Below are 12762 nucleotides of genomic sequence, written 5' to 3'. Positions count from 1 at the left end.
ATTCTTTGATAGGAAGGAAAAATGCAAATTGTATAGCCCTAGTAAAGAGTGCCATATATCAAAATATCTCAGATTATTCTGGTTTCACACAAGTCTTCTTGTTAAAATTAACAAGACCACTCATATGATTTGTTTTTATTTAGCTTTTTTTGTCATAAGTTCTTTCTTGTAAAATAATACATGAAATAGTTGGCATAAAAGAAAGTCTATTAAATATAAAACTTCCTTCAAAGTAATAAAAACCCAAAATGTCCTAACTTATGTAATGTTTTATACCGCTATGGCCTTAGTGAAGGTTCTGCCTTACAGAAACCTTTAACAAACCACTCTGTTCATCACCAGCAGCTTAAAGAGATGTGTAATGAGTAGCTGTCCTACAGAGGGACCTAAAACACAGATGTGGCAGAGCTGTTCAACTTACCTTGATTTGGGGATTTTAGACTTAAGAGCATAAGACAGTCTGCTAGCAAAAAAAAAAAAATAAATAAAAAATAAAAAAAAAATAAAGAAAGAAAAGAAAAGAAATGCTTTCCACTGGATATTTTAGTTAACAGGCAACTAGACAGTAATCACAAAGACAGAGCCTGCATAGCCCTACCAGGAAGGTTCAGAAAAGGCAACAGAGGGGAGAAGTTGATGTGAAAGAAACAAGGACAAATGTCCTCAGATGCCCATGTCCTCAGCAGCCAGCATCCTGTGCCCAGCACTGCGGTATCCTTGATGGTGGTCTCATCTACTCTTACATTTTCACCTTACCCAGTGCTGGCAAATTTTCAACTGGGGAACTTTCCACCCGCCAATGTTAGTTATGGAAATAAATGCATAACCTGTTTTGAAAAATCATTTTCCAGAAGTGGTTTTATTGGAATATATATTCTAAAAGGTAGAGGGAAGGTTTTTTTTTTTTTTTGCTTCTTTTTTTCAGAGCTGGGGACCGAACCCAGGGCTAGGCAAGCGCTCTACCACTGAGCTAAATCCCCAACCCCATAGAGGGAAGTTTAAAACAAGAAAAACAATTGGTCTGCAAGTGGAAGAGACGCTGCGAAGACCACTGGAATGTAATACCTGGAAATCCAAAGGTGTGCTTAGCTTACTGAGCTGCTCAAAGACCCAGTAGATATTCATAGCCCACTAGCTTCTTTGGGCCCCTACATTTTAAACCATTTAGTTTACTTTCCAGTTTTCTCTCAAGTTTTGGTCCAAAGTCTTCCAAGGCAAGCAAGTCAACTTGGAGGGTGCAATTTAAGTGGCATGTTAATCTAGGGTCCCAACAATGGAGCTGGATCATTCCCAACAGTCTTGGGATAATGAAAACAAACATGCAGATTAACTTTAAATAGAAGCAAAGAAGAGATAAAAGCTGAGACTTTGGTGGATTAAAGATCTTTGCAATTCAGGTTGTAGCTGTGGTTAAGCTGATGAGGACAGGGGTGGGGGTGGGGTGTTTCCAGTTAAGACTAATTCCAGAAATCTTCTGAGCAACTAAATAGTAGAGACTGAACCTGGATAGGTGAAAGATTCATAATAAAGTCTACAGAAAAAGTATTGGAAGAGTACAAAGGAAAATACATCTATATATGCGTAACTGTATATATAATTATGAATGAGTATATGGCTGTTATGTGCAATGTATATGTGACACAGAGATATACTCCTGATTGTTATCCAAAAGTCCAAAAATAGTTGACAGTGGGAAGCAGAATGGGAAATGAACTGAGTATATAACAACTACACTAACATTCTTATTTGGCAGTTTGTTTATTTTATTTCTGGATCCAATTAAGACCTTGGCAAACAGCAATGCAGGACCCATCAGAAGCCAGATGCGGTTCAGTACAGCATTCTCTTAGTGCAGTGGGTACATAGAGAGAACTATGGTGACTATACCTGGGAATGCCAGTCAACCACGAGTTCCAAAACAGGAATATACACGCATCCATTCACTCTTATTTACTGAGCAGTCAGGTTTCAAACAATATAACTGATTAACACATGTATTGTTCTCCTATGTTTTTGCTTCAAATTTCACCTTTTTCTAGAAATGAAAGCTATTGAATGCTTTGCAAACTAATGTTCCTAGGAAACCACCATTGTAAATGCAGTGGCACTGAAAGTGACAAGTTTTTATTAATTCAAAAGTGACAAATAAGTTTTTATTAATTCAAGGGCAACAGAACTGCTGAAAAAGCAAATCTATGAACCAGTTTTACTTTATTTGCATTTAACATGATTATACACATTCATGTGTCTAACAAGATCTGCACTGTTACATTAAAAATACAGTACAATAACATTCAACATGAGGTACTTCATATTTATATGTTTTCCTTCATAAATAATGCTGTAAGCTGCTAAAATCAAGCACACTGATGCACGGTTGGCTACAGTGTCCTGAATTAGCTGAGCTTATTTAAACACCTTAAAAAAAAAAAGACAGTTCAGTGCAATAATTATGTAGAAATTAGACCATTTACTTAAATACTATCTTAAGATATGATTAAAGAATGTTGCATTAGAACTGCTAGCCTAGTTACCCTTATCCCCAGTATGAACAATGATGAAGACTGGCAGGTATGCTGGGCAAAGCATCTACAGCGTTTTCTGCTTAATGAAGTTGTGTTTATACACTAGAGCTGCCAGCCCTGTCAGAACAATGGTTTTTATTCTTACAAACTACAAAGTTCAAAATTACCAAAGAAAACCAAAGCAAGCGCATTATCTTTCATTTTGCTGAAAATGCATATAGGAGAATAGGTTCAGAACATAAACTTTCTTATTTTAGGTACAGCTGTTCAATCTTACCCACAGTTCTTGGCATAGGCCAACTCAGAAAGTGGATATATCTTTTTGGAAACATAATAATAATTAATATAAAGTTAAGTTCTTCCATCCTCAGTGAACTGCACTTGCCTAGCCACATGGAGGGCATCTCAATCACAGTAAGAGTGAGTTGGGGATAGACACTGCCCCTTTAAGGCTATCACACCCAGCTCAACTATCTCACAGGATGCAATCTGTGCTAAACAAAGTTCCTTCTCCTCTGGCTTAAAAGTAAGTGCCTTCCAGTCACTTTGCATGTACCATACCAATTTGTATGGTAGCTATGAGTTACTGAAATGTTTAACCATAATTGTAAAGCAAAAACCTTTGTTGAAGTAATTTAATCAACAATGTACCTTTATCTCATTGATGCTTTGCCAAAACTACAACCTGTCATCCCCTTTATTAGGAAGCAATTGAGAGATAATTTTGGAAAGTTGTCCTAGGAATATTCAATATTCATCTAGTCACCAATAACAGCTTTTGGTCACCTATGTTAACAGATGTATGTAATGGCAAAATGATTAAAACATTTCCCATAATCCAGTGCTCTCCTCCACCAGGGAAGCTGGCCAAAGGCCACAAGCCCATATCTGCAGGGGAAGAAATGGCCCAGAGGCCCAGTGAGTGGAAACAGTCACTCGCTGGGCCTTGCTGGCACCAACAGGGGTGTGGGGGTTATTTCTGACACACCCACTACTAGCCAGGCAGAGAGGAGGCAGTTCCTGAGTTGGCAAGCACACTTGCATGCACATACTGTGCAGGCACACACACACCCCAGGACTAGCCCCTGCTCCAGATAAGCTAACTTTGGCTCACAGAGCAGGAGAAGGAGGTGGCCAGGGACCACACTCTGGGTGGCGGGGAGCCATCTCAGGATCACGCTGAGCAGAAAAGCTGCTCAGAGACACATGGATATTTCAGTTTCAAGTGACTACACTGGATACTACCAGGGCCACAGGCACTAAGCCAACACGAGCCTTCATGGGAAAGGAGAAGTCATCTGTGAGCTTTTCCCTCTTGTCATATGTTACCATGGACAAATAAGAACTGCATGTGATGCTGATGAGGTGAATACTTGGTACGACCCAGTGTCACTCCGAACCATTTTTCAAAAACCCTGCAGTCATATATTGGCACTTTAAGATGGCCAGAGGCCAGGTTCTAGCAGTCCAGAAGCTTGTTCATAATCAACAAATAAGATCGTCTATGGTCAAAGATCAGATAAAGAATGTCTCGATTTAAAAGAAAGAGCATAAAGAGTACTTTATCACATTGACAAGTAGTGCTACAAAACCATTCCTCCATACCTCTAAAGAACTGTTTGGTCCTCTTTTAACAGGGGAGGGGGAGGAGAAACGGGAGTCCTGTGCAGTGAGACTTAAGAACAAGCCAGTAGTGCATGTGAGTGTATGTGTGTGTGTGTGGGGGGGGGGGAACTACCAGGCAAGAGTAGCTTTTCTGCACTGTGTATGCTTCTCACTGGTAAACTGAACTACTGGTTGTACAGGCATTTTCAGGCTTCCCTTTTACCCTCTGTAGAGTAAATTAACAAGTTTGCCATCTGTTTTTCTTTCTATCAACAATGACATTTTTCAGCTTCATCATTTCTGAAAGGAGGGCCTGCATCCTGGCCTCTTGTCTTCTAACCTGAAAGAGTTTAAGTCTGCTTTGTAGGAGAAGTCATGAGCTAAACAAACATCTAACTCCTTACATCAAGAGTGTGAACTGCTTAGTGGGCAGCACATATATGAACTTAAGATACAAGGACTAAAAAAGCAAGACCCAGAAGCAACAAATGTGAGAGAACAGAGTCAAACGTGATTGCTGGCCTACTGTTTACTTTCTAACCTTACTTGTTACAAAGCAAATATTCTTTCAAATTTGTACACTGAGGTTTACCTGTTTTCTGTTTTTGTCTTTATTTATTTATTGAAAGAAAAGGGTTCTGTTTAAAAATAATGATACTACTTTAGGATACATATTTTCATTCATTAAAGGAAATTCAAGTTGATCCAAAATCTTCTTCAGAGGTACGGAAGTAGGAGGTTGGTGGGCACTTGGAAAAGCACATGATCTCCCTAGGCGTACAGACGCAACTCGAAAACCACAAAGCCTGAGTAAGAACTTGGCTCTTCTAAGCATATAGTTAAAAGCGGAATGTTGCATTTTAGCCTGTACATAATTAAAAGGTTCAAAGACATAAGAAACTGCCTACTGCTTCATTCATTACAAATTACCTGTGCTGACCACATATCTGCAGATGAGCTAAGCGTCAGGCAAGGAGGGCCCATGTGGGCACCTCATGCTGCATAAGAGAAGAAAGGTTCAGGCATAGAATATGAGTTCGGGGATCTGCCCTCCCTGTACACCAGTGCCATTGGTGCTGTCTGAGGAGCACTGGAACTGGACAGTCACCTTGCCACACTGAACTTCCGTCATGCCTTCTTGTCCAAAGTAGCTGAGTTCATTGCCATCCAGCACTACACTGGCTGTGTAGAAGGTGTCTGGCTCAATCTGCACTGGATATTCAAACCACACAGGGAAGGTATTACTGGATCCATCTGAGAAGTACTTGCTCAAGTTCTGGCCCAGGACAACACCTTGCCGTTTGAGTTCAATCTTAGCGCTGTACTCTGCAGAGCCACAGCTCGAGCCGTACAGCCCAAAGCCTGCAATGAACACCCTCTTATCAACTGCAAACTGGATGCTGTCACAGCGACCCCGATAGCGCCACTGATTGCTCCGATAGGCACATGACTGGAATCGATGACATCGCTGGGGGACCAGGCCCTTGCGGGCTTTACTCACGAACTGCAGCTCTGGTTTTTTGGATGCGGTATACCAGAGGAAGATGTCATTGGTCTCATTGAGAGTTAATACCCCGGACTGTGCAGCACCATTTGCAAAGTCATCCAGGGCCATGGTGGGGATGCGGATCAAGTACAGGGCCTTTCCTAGGACCTTGCGTTTATTTTCAATGCTCAAGGCCAGATCTTGCCGCTGGCATTCTACTTCAGCCCAGTTCAGGGCTGCCTCAAAAACCACTATTTCTTTGGCATTCAGCGTTTCCCTGCGGAGGATACTTTCGAGTGTCTGGAAGTCGATGTCACAGAATCCCTCAGACTTGAGTGCTAACTCGGCTTGGGCATCAATCACCTCCCAGCAACGCTGTGTCAGGTCCGGCTCCTCAAACAGGCAGCTCTGAGAGAGGAGGACGCAGGCGTTCTTGGCGCTTAGGCTGGTCTCCAGGAAATTAACACAGGCTCTGGCAAGGTGAGGAACTATGTACTTTTTGGCAGCATACAGTGTGGCCAGCACTGTATCTGCAGCCAAGTCAATTTCATCACAATAGATGTATCTGAAAGAAAGTAGCCAACATGTAAGCGGATTTCCACAAAATGAGCATGTGAAGCAAGGAAGGAAGCCACTGCTTTTAAGCCTGTCCAAGAATATAATTTCATGTGACAGTTACCTCAAACATGTTAAAGAAGCATCTGAAATATATTCATAATATATTAATATTTCAGCTCAGCAGTAAGCTTATATAATTAAAGGGATTAACTCTCAGTTACTGTTCATCCTCTGTCCTATAAAGACAGATTCAGTTCATTTCAACAAAACAGGAGATCCTGCAATTATCTAAAAGACCACTGGATAGCAGAGGTAAGATCATGAAAACTTAGCAAAATTTTATTATACTGTATTAAATGTTAAAGAACTGATATTCCCAATCCCACAGCTTAAAGAAATTATTTATTTCTGTATGGATGTGTGCATGTTTGGACACTGGGATTACTCCTGGAGTCCAGAAGAGGGCCCTGGCTCCCTGGAAGGAGAGTTACAAGCAGTTCCGAGCCATCTGAGGATGCTGGGCCCTGAATCCTGGTCCTCTGACCCAGCTCTCTTCAGCCTCACCAAGACTTTAAAGTAAACATATAGTTTTATTCCACTTTCCATTTCAATAAAAACAAATGTCTTTTGAAACTATTAGGTCAAAATTAAAAATTCTAATGATTTGGGACTTTTCTAAAACACAAAATAAAACCTGATATTAAATATTTCTGAAGTGGTTCCAAGTTCAATAAATTACCACTTACAAACTTCAATACTACCTTTTCAGTGAATTCTACAAATCTTTTGGGTATTAAAGTTCTAAAGTTATTCCTCCTATTTTCAGAACTAAAGCAGACTTTACTTTCACTTGCCCATTAAAAGATAAAACTGAGAGCTTGTGTATCCACTGATTCTGTGCCTTAGTGAACTGCACCTATCTTAGGAGAGGAAATACTTCTTGCTGTTTGGGGGGAATGGTGGCAATTCCTCCAGACAGTCTGTGAAGGAGGAAACGACCCACTATCTTACAGGATAAAAGAGTTATCAGTGACAACTCTGCCTCTGAGCGACACTGAGAAAATTCATCTAAGCTTTTACGATAAAGCACAAAGTACTTTGTCTAATTTTTTGTAGTTTTTTTTTTAATTTCATGTTTGTAAAACAGACCTAACTTAAGAAATCAAGACTAGCTTTTGCAAGGAAAAGAAAATAAACACATAAGCACACATATACAAGCCAAAAAGTTTCCTCAGTAACAAACACTTGCTTCCAGGAAACTCTTCCCTATAGGCTAAGCCGGTTACACCGGCAAGACCACTCCACGACACAGCTGCAGTACAGTTGTGCTTTGCCTAAGGCCGGGAGCAGGAGAGCATCCAGAACATGGGTTGGATTTGTAACCTCACCCTGGAACTCAAGGGAGCTGCCACTCCTTTTCTGAGTACAGCTACTCCCCTAGGACGCAGGACGGGAGACCTCGGTTCCTACTGCTGTTAGCATAGCATACCGAAGAGGTAAATGGAACCTCACTCAAGCTCCGTTCTCTGCGCTTCACCTGATCTCGTGATTTTTAAATACTGTACTAACATGTCCTAGGTACTACATCTGTAAGAGAAGGTATTTGACAAATAATGCACCAAATGATTTGGGCAAGATGTAACATTCTGCCATTCTTGCTCCTGTTTCCTGACTAAACATGTGTCTAGGACACAACTTGACTTCAGTGAGGCCAAGATGCTAACTAGGGCTGCATTCCACCAACAACAGATGGCACTGTCACACACAGAGCTGACTTCACAGGCAGCGATGAAGGGCGAGAATCCAAGCAGGTAAAAGGGGTTCTCTCGGTGACTGTCTCTAATGGATTCTGAAGGTTAGAAAGTGGAGAAGCAGTTAATGCTGTCGTACTTCCCATGCTCCCTTGCCTTTAATCTCCCTGCTCCCCACTGGGAAAGTTCTAGTTCAATTAGGCTTCAAAGCCATTACGGGACCAAGGAATTATGTACTTAAAAACTCTGAAACTGACTATAACTTAGTTTTCGGTAAGCAGTAAATAATAAATAATAATTGTTTTAAAAATTATGAGAATATTGCCAAACTTTTTAACCCACTGGGCAAATTTTCTTCAAAAACATTTTCATTTATTCCAGTGAACTGAAATCCCCATATCAACATATAACCTTGAACAATTAAGAAAAACCTTATTAATACAACTTATAATTACTATGTTTAATCATTGTTTAGCATTAGACAGTGGTAAAGATGATTCTTGGTACCTGATTAACACGCATTAGAGTCTGCAAGGATCTATAAGATATGAAATTTTTTATGTAAGTATGTGACTGCCCTAATCTCTTTTACACTTTTATATAACTAATTTAAGAATGCTTGCATTAATCTACAGACTATAGGACACTACCACTTCAAAAATCTCTTCGTCAGCATAAGCATGTCCAATTCTGTGGGTGGAATATGTGTGCATGAAGATGGGACGGTAAGTTCCACTTCTGCGGCACTAGACAACTCAGAGGATGTGTCTTCCCAGTGTTGCTAGCTAAACAAGGTACAACATTTTATAACCATGAAGTAAAGGTTATTTCTCTGAAGACTTCTTAGCGTGTACTGCTTTCAGGAAGAGAACATCCCTATTAAATAGTGTTTATCCCAGAAAGCTATTTTTCTTTTAAAATGTCATTAAAAAGCAGTTCACTACCTGAGTTCTTCACCCCTAGGCTCTAGGCTAAGCAACGGCTCTCAATGCCTGCAGCATTCCATAGGACTTCCATAGAAAAACGAAGAGCGGTTTTCTCTAGGACCATTTCCAAGGCAAGCAGCACCCTCTCTCTTTAGAATCTTTGCTCTTACAGAAAACTTAGATCTGACTTAGAAGCCAGCAGTGCACAACTACAGCACAAGCAAACTCTTTCCGAACACACGAATAATGCTTACTTCAGCATGGCAAGGAAAGCAGCAGGCTCGACGTCTGGTATTCGGATCTCATCTTTGTCCTCAGCAAGTTCTCCATAAAACATTGCATGGAACACTGAGCTCCCAACAGCTAGGACGTACTGTGGAGAAAGGGGAATCTCATTTCATGCACTGAATTGAAAGCATTTTCAGCAGTCAATCCCCCAAAAAGCTAGCAAATCAAGGTTGGGGGGGATGCAACGTCCCTAACCCACATCTTTGAAACAGCCAGGTTATGGTGCATCCTGACAGGGGAGCCTAAGATTTTCACACAAAATGGGCTCTCTGTCAATATCCCAAAGCTTTGACATTAATATACACCCTCACCCCATTGTGAAATAAATAAAACCAGGACTATTTATCTGATTTCTATAGGAATAGTAAACAGAGGGCTTTCCAAACCTGCTACAACATTTCCTACCCCTGGAGAGTGAAGAGGGCATGTTTCTGGGTGAGACTTACAACCATGTAGAAGGAAACAAAGGCAAAATTATGTGTGGCCAAAGGCCTGCATTCTCTGTAATTGGGCGAAACATGCAGTGCCCGCCATCGGCAAGCTGCCCACAAGGAGCTCTGTGCTGACAGGGTCCCTCTATGTAAATCTCAGGACTAAACCGGTAATGCAGCTGTTGCTTACTTTGTGTCCTGGCAACCGCTGAGTCCCACCTGGTGGCCCAACCACAAAATGTACATCTGCCATCAAGTCATTATTGAACATCACCGCATTTCTACAAACAAGAGGCAATTCATTAATTCACAGCAGCCTGTATTCCTAACATCCCTTTCCCCAACACGCAAACTTACAGAAGCTAAGCAAAAACAGTCCCGTGTTCCACTTCCCAGCAAAAGAGCAAATAAAGGGTCCAGCACACCACTGTCTGAAATCACCCCAGACACACGGGGAGTGACTGAAGTTTTAAAAGTTATCTGAACTTTTCCATGGCTTAGGAGAAATGGAGGGTTTCTCGCCTCTGTGCTCCACAGATACAACCCTGCTGCTTAAATGTTACAGCTTGCAAAAATATTTATCTGAGAGGAAAACAGCTGTACTGTTTTGGAAAAGATACAAGACAGTTTTCCATTACCAGCAAAGCTTCTGGGAAAGAGGAAAGGGAGATTCGTGTTAAACTGCATTACAGGTCGCATAAAAGCAGAGACTTCAACACTGGCAAACTTTGAAAGTAAATAAGCCGGCGGCGGCAAGGGCCCTTACCTTTCTCTGATGGTGGGATAAAGACCCTGCCAGTTGGGGGCCGGGATGAGGTTGTTGTTACAGAGATTGTGCTGGTGCTGCAGCTGGACAGTGGTGCTGCTGGAGTTGGCTGGCTTCTTACGGGGGAATATATCAGCAGCCATCTTCTTCTTCTTTTTAGTCTTCAAGGTAATTATTTCATAACAAACTGGGGGCAACTTGCTGCTCCCACTGCTACCGCCGCTGCCGCCACCACTGCTGCTGTTTGCTTTCTTTGAACCTTTTTTGGACCTGTTCTTTACTGTCTCTGGAAGCATCAAGAAGAAGGTGAGACATTTCATGTTCTTTTCTTTATCATCTACCATGAGTACAGGATGTCTCTCTTTAGAGCTAGATACCGCAAATTTGCTGGAACATCAAGGCAAAGAGGCTAGCCGGAGCTAAGATGTTAACAGAAACCGACAAGCTGGTATTTTCCTGCTTTTCCCAGCCAGGCAAGGTGACCTTTTCACTATGTTGAAGAGAAACTGGCTTTTAAGTTTTATCCAGGACCGGATCTGTTAAATACATTCCCATCATGATTCCTGTTTTTCTTATTTGCGCATAAAAACGGCCGTTTTCTGGATCACCTGGAAAGCTTATGCTGAGCAAAGGAGGCAGACAGAGAACCGAGGCGCTTGCTTTCTGAATTAGGTTAGCAAGATGTGGCGAGCCCAGCGAGTCAGTGCGGCCAGCCGGCGAAGTTGTGTGGTGAATGGATCGGGAGAGGAGAGTAGGTATTACAGCCCTGCAGACGGAGTCAGACAGCCAGAGCTCCGAGCCAATAGCTGAAGCCACCAATCAGGATTGGACGAAGCCAAACAGTGACACCTATTGTAGCGTGCACAGCTCTGATATTAAAGGAGCAGCAGTTCCATTCTCTTTTCTACTGTATATTTAATTAAGATAAACAGCAAATGAAAGACATTTGCAAACAGGAAGGGAGGAGTTTATTTCTCTTTAGTACAGGAGCGTTTTCATTTCAACTAAAACAAGCAAAAGCCTTTAACAAAGAATGGGAACACATATGTCTAATCTCTTTCTGGCAAAAATCTTCCTCCTCGCAGCGTTTACTTGCAAGTGTTTTGAACAGATCTCCTAGACTATAAAGCCAAAGGGAATCAATGTTCTGAAACTGAACCAAATACTTTTAAGCATAGCTGGGGGAGGAGAGGGGTCTTGTTTCAGTCTCTCCGGACGCTTCTCTCCGGACGCTTTGCTAAGGCCCAGAATTTTGCTTGCTTCCGATGTTTTCTAGCTCTGCATTCATCTTGGACATGCGTCCCAGGTCACAAAACACTGTTAATTACAAGGAGCTTATAGCCACATGCTTAGCTGTACTGAAGCATGAGGCAAATTCTAGATATGAAAATAGCATTCAAATGAGATAAATCTGATAATCAGTTTTAGACCCTGTGATTCACTAAAGATACGTCAGACAGGACACTGCTCAGGACCTCCAAATCCAACTCAATGCCTAAGGCTAATGTAATCTTGTCATACAAATTTCACATAATCCATAAACTCTAACACAGCGCCAGCAGTAGGGCTACTTAAACCGATCAGAGCCTCCTATTAACTAGTTACAAGGCAAAAGGGTCCCCTGGCTTTAGATGAGAGTAAGGCTCCCCCAGAAGCTGCTAGTAAAACAAACAGCATGTATTGGAGCGTCCCAGTTTGTAAAGACAGACCAGTGACTAGAGTGACTCCCAACCCTGTCTATGGGCCTGCTCTGGTCTGTTCAAAGCAGAGAGGCTATCTGTTGCCCCTGGACCCCATCCCTCAGGGCCATAGCCCTGTATGCGATGTAGTCACCTGCATGGTGACTCCTCAGCAAATGAGAGCCTTGTTACTGTAACTAATGTGCAGTATTACATTCCAGGGACCAGTCTTTAAATCCATAGCACCCTAATCCTAAGGCATCCTTTGTGACGTCGTTATTAAACTCGTCTGAAAGCCACTGCAAGCACAGCATGCAAGAGAGACATGGACAAGGTTACCCATCCCCATTTCTGATGGAACCAAGTGGCTGCTTACTTATTACAAGTATTGTATTGTGAACAGCAAGGCTAAGACAGCACACACCAACACCCTTGCAGATCACCTTCAGCTGTACTTTCAGGATAATGGTAGACGTGTACAACCTGTAGGAAAGCATCTAGAAGGCTCAGGAGATGGTTTGGTTGGTAAGTAAATTACTTGCAATGCAAGAATGGAGACCTGTGTTTGGATCCCCAGCACAGGAAGGAAGGAAGGAAGGAAGGAAGGAAGGAAGGAAGGAAGGAAGGAAGGAAGGAAGGAAGGCAGGCAGGCAGGCAGGCAGGCAGGCAGGCAGGCAGGCAGGCAGGCAGGCAGGCAGGCAGGCAAACATGCACAGCACAGCACAGCACAGCACAGCACAGCACAGC

At 42.1% G+C, this 12762-nt stretch overlaps 1 protein-coding gene across 2 annotated transcripts in view; it reads right to left on the bottom strand.

The window, feature by feature from the left end:
* Nucleotides 1–2194: 2194 nt before the first annotated feature.
* Nucleotides 2195–12762, bottom strand: part of Btbd3 (BTB domain containing 3) — a 30098-nt gene continuing 19530 nt past the window's right edge. Inside the window, exons 2-5 of one of the 2 annotated variants that reach the window (XM_087652176.1) lie at nt 10337–10622; nt 9761–9851; nt 9106–9224; nt 2195–6181 (exon numbers count right to left, since the gene is read on the bottom strand). In XM_087652176.1, the coding sequence (XP_087508302.1) occupies nt 5149–6181; nt 9106–9224; nt 9761–9851; nt 10337–10479 (1386 nt within the window). In that variant the 5' untranslated portion in view covers nt 10480–10622 and the 3' untranslated portion in view covers nt 2195–5148. 2 annotated transcript variants of the gene reach the window in all.

The sequence above is a fragment of the Rattus norvegicus genome, chromosome 3 (assembly GCF_021556685.1).
Source record: "Rattus norvegicus strain SHRSP/BbbUtx chromosome 3, alternate assembly SHRSP_T2T, whole genome shotgun sequence".
Taxonomy (NCBI): domain Eukaryota; kingdom Metazoa; phylum Chordata; class Mammalia; order Rodentia; family Muridae; genus Rattus; species Rattus norvegicus.
The sequence above is the reverse complement of the archived record's forward strand: the minus strand, read 5'-3'. Positions and strand labels throughout refer to the sequence as shown.